Source organism: Sinocyclocheilus grahami, unplaced genomic scaffold (assembly GCF_001515645.1).
Source record: "Sinocyclocheilus grahami isolate Dianchi unplaced genomic scaffold, SAMN03320097.WGS_v1.1 scaffold3687.1, whole genome shotgun sequence".
Classification (NCBI taxonomy): Eukaryota; Metazoa; Chordata; class Actinopteri; order Cypriniformes; family Cyprinidae; genus Sinocyclocheilus; species Sinocyclocheilus grahami.
In genome coordinates, this window is record NW_015508771.1 from 17,701 (window position 1) to 19,336 (window position 1,636).

The 1,636-nt window shown below is 36.6% G+C and overlaps 1 protein-coding gene across 1 annotated transcript in view; it reads left to right on the forward strand.

Moving 5' to 3' along the window:
* The window catches only part of LOC107576441 (band 3 anion exchange protein-like), a gene marked incomplete at both ends in the record, with an annotated part of 5,349 nt that extends 4,204 nt beyond the window's left edge, over nt 1-1,145 (forward strand). The window contains 4 exons of the mRNA XM_016262615.1: nt 40-210; nt 313-507; nt 625-873; nt 1,056-1,145. Coding sequence (XP_016118101.1) covers nt 40-210; nt 313-507; nt 625-873; nt 1,056-1,145 — 705 coding nt within the window. The remainder of the gene's footprint in view (nt 1-39; nt 211-312; nt 508-624; nt 874-1,055) is intronic.
* Nucleotides 1,146-1,636: the final 491 nt, after the last annotated feature.

Below are 1,636 nucleotides of genomic sequence, written 5' to 3' on the forward strand. Positions count from 1 at the left end.
CCCATTTTTGGTGGAGTATGCCTTTAACATATTTAACCTTCCATCCCTTTCTATGTTTCAGCTGACAAAACAGAACACATGATGGGGGTCTCTGAGCTGATGGTCTCTACCTGCGTGCAGGGCATCATCTTTTGTCTGTTTGCAGCTCAACCAGTACTTATCATTGGGTTTACCGGTCCATTGATGGTGTTTGAGGAGGCATTCTTTCAGGTGATACTAATTGTTAGTGATAATTGTGATTTAATTAGGTAGATTATCACCACCTATATGACTTTTCTCATCTATCTAAATACATTAATCTTTCCCATTCAGTTCTGCAAGTCAAATGGCTTTGAGTACATCGTGGGCCGTGTCTGGGTGGGCATGTGGTTGATCGTCATTGTGGTGGTGATTGTGGCAGCGGAGGGGAGCTTCCTTGTCCGTTTCATCTCACGCTTCACCCAAGAGATCTTCTCCATCTTGATCTCTCTCATTTTCATCTATGAGACCTTTGCCAAGCTTATCAGGGTATATTCATTTTTCTAAATGGACACACACTAAATTAGATTAATTCACATCATATAAATTGTCATGAAATCTTCATTTTTTGCTCTATGCTTTGTTCTCTTTCTTTATTCTCCTCAGATTTTCAAAGAGCATCCTTTGGTTTTGAACTATCAACACTTGAATGCTTCTTTGGAAGACCCTTTTCACCCTATCAAAAAGCTTATTAACATCACAGAGAATCCTGATGGCAATATTACTGAACATCATGAGATAATAGAGAGGGCCTATCCCAACACTGCCCTGCTGTCCATGTGCCTTATGTTTGGCTGTTTCTTCATTGCATTGTATCTCCGTGGGTTTAAAACTAGCACCTTCCTTCCCGGCCCTGTAAGTTTGCTCAGTTTACCTTTTTTATTTAAAACTCTGATACTGTTTAGCCAAAAATAGGTTTAAAAGTTCAAATACATTATACAAATAATGGAAAACAAAAAGGCTTTTTAGCAATTATACCATCCAGCCAAGCCTTTAAATGTAAATCATGTTACTATTAAAATACTGTACATCACCAGATCCGTCGAATGATTGGAGATTTTGGTGTCCCCATCGCCATCTTCTTCATGATTGCTGTGGATATCAGCATCAGCGATGCCTACACACAGGTTTGACAAACACTAATCTTTTAAGGTAGTTTGCTATTATAGGTTTTCTCAATTGCTTTGGCCCTAACATTCTCTAAATTGTAAATGCAACTGTCACAACTGTTTTATTAGATTTTGCATGTCTGCAAAAGGTAGTAACTTAAAATATTTAATTCATGCTTCAAAAAGCAATGGCTCCAATTTATTATTTTTTTTCATTGTGTCATTGTGTGAGCTGTACTGGTCAAAATATGTTGATGTTTTTACCATGGCGGTCAACATTGGAAATGTTTGTTATATACAAATTTGATTTTTGTTCTAATTTTTTGTTGACACAGTAGGTAAATGTTTACTGGGAAAATCCAATACTGTAGTACACAGAAAAAGAATATGCACATTTGTATGTATACAGCACATTTTTTTATATTGCATCTAAATAGAGGGTACGTATTTGCATGTCCATTTGTACACATTTCTTATCTCTGAAGTCAAGTACGGCAGTAAAAAAAAAA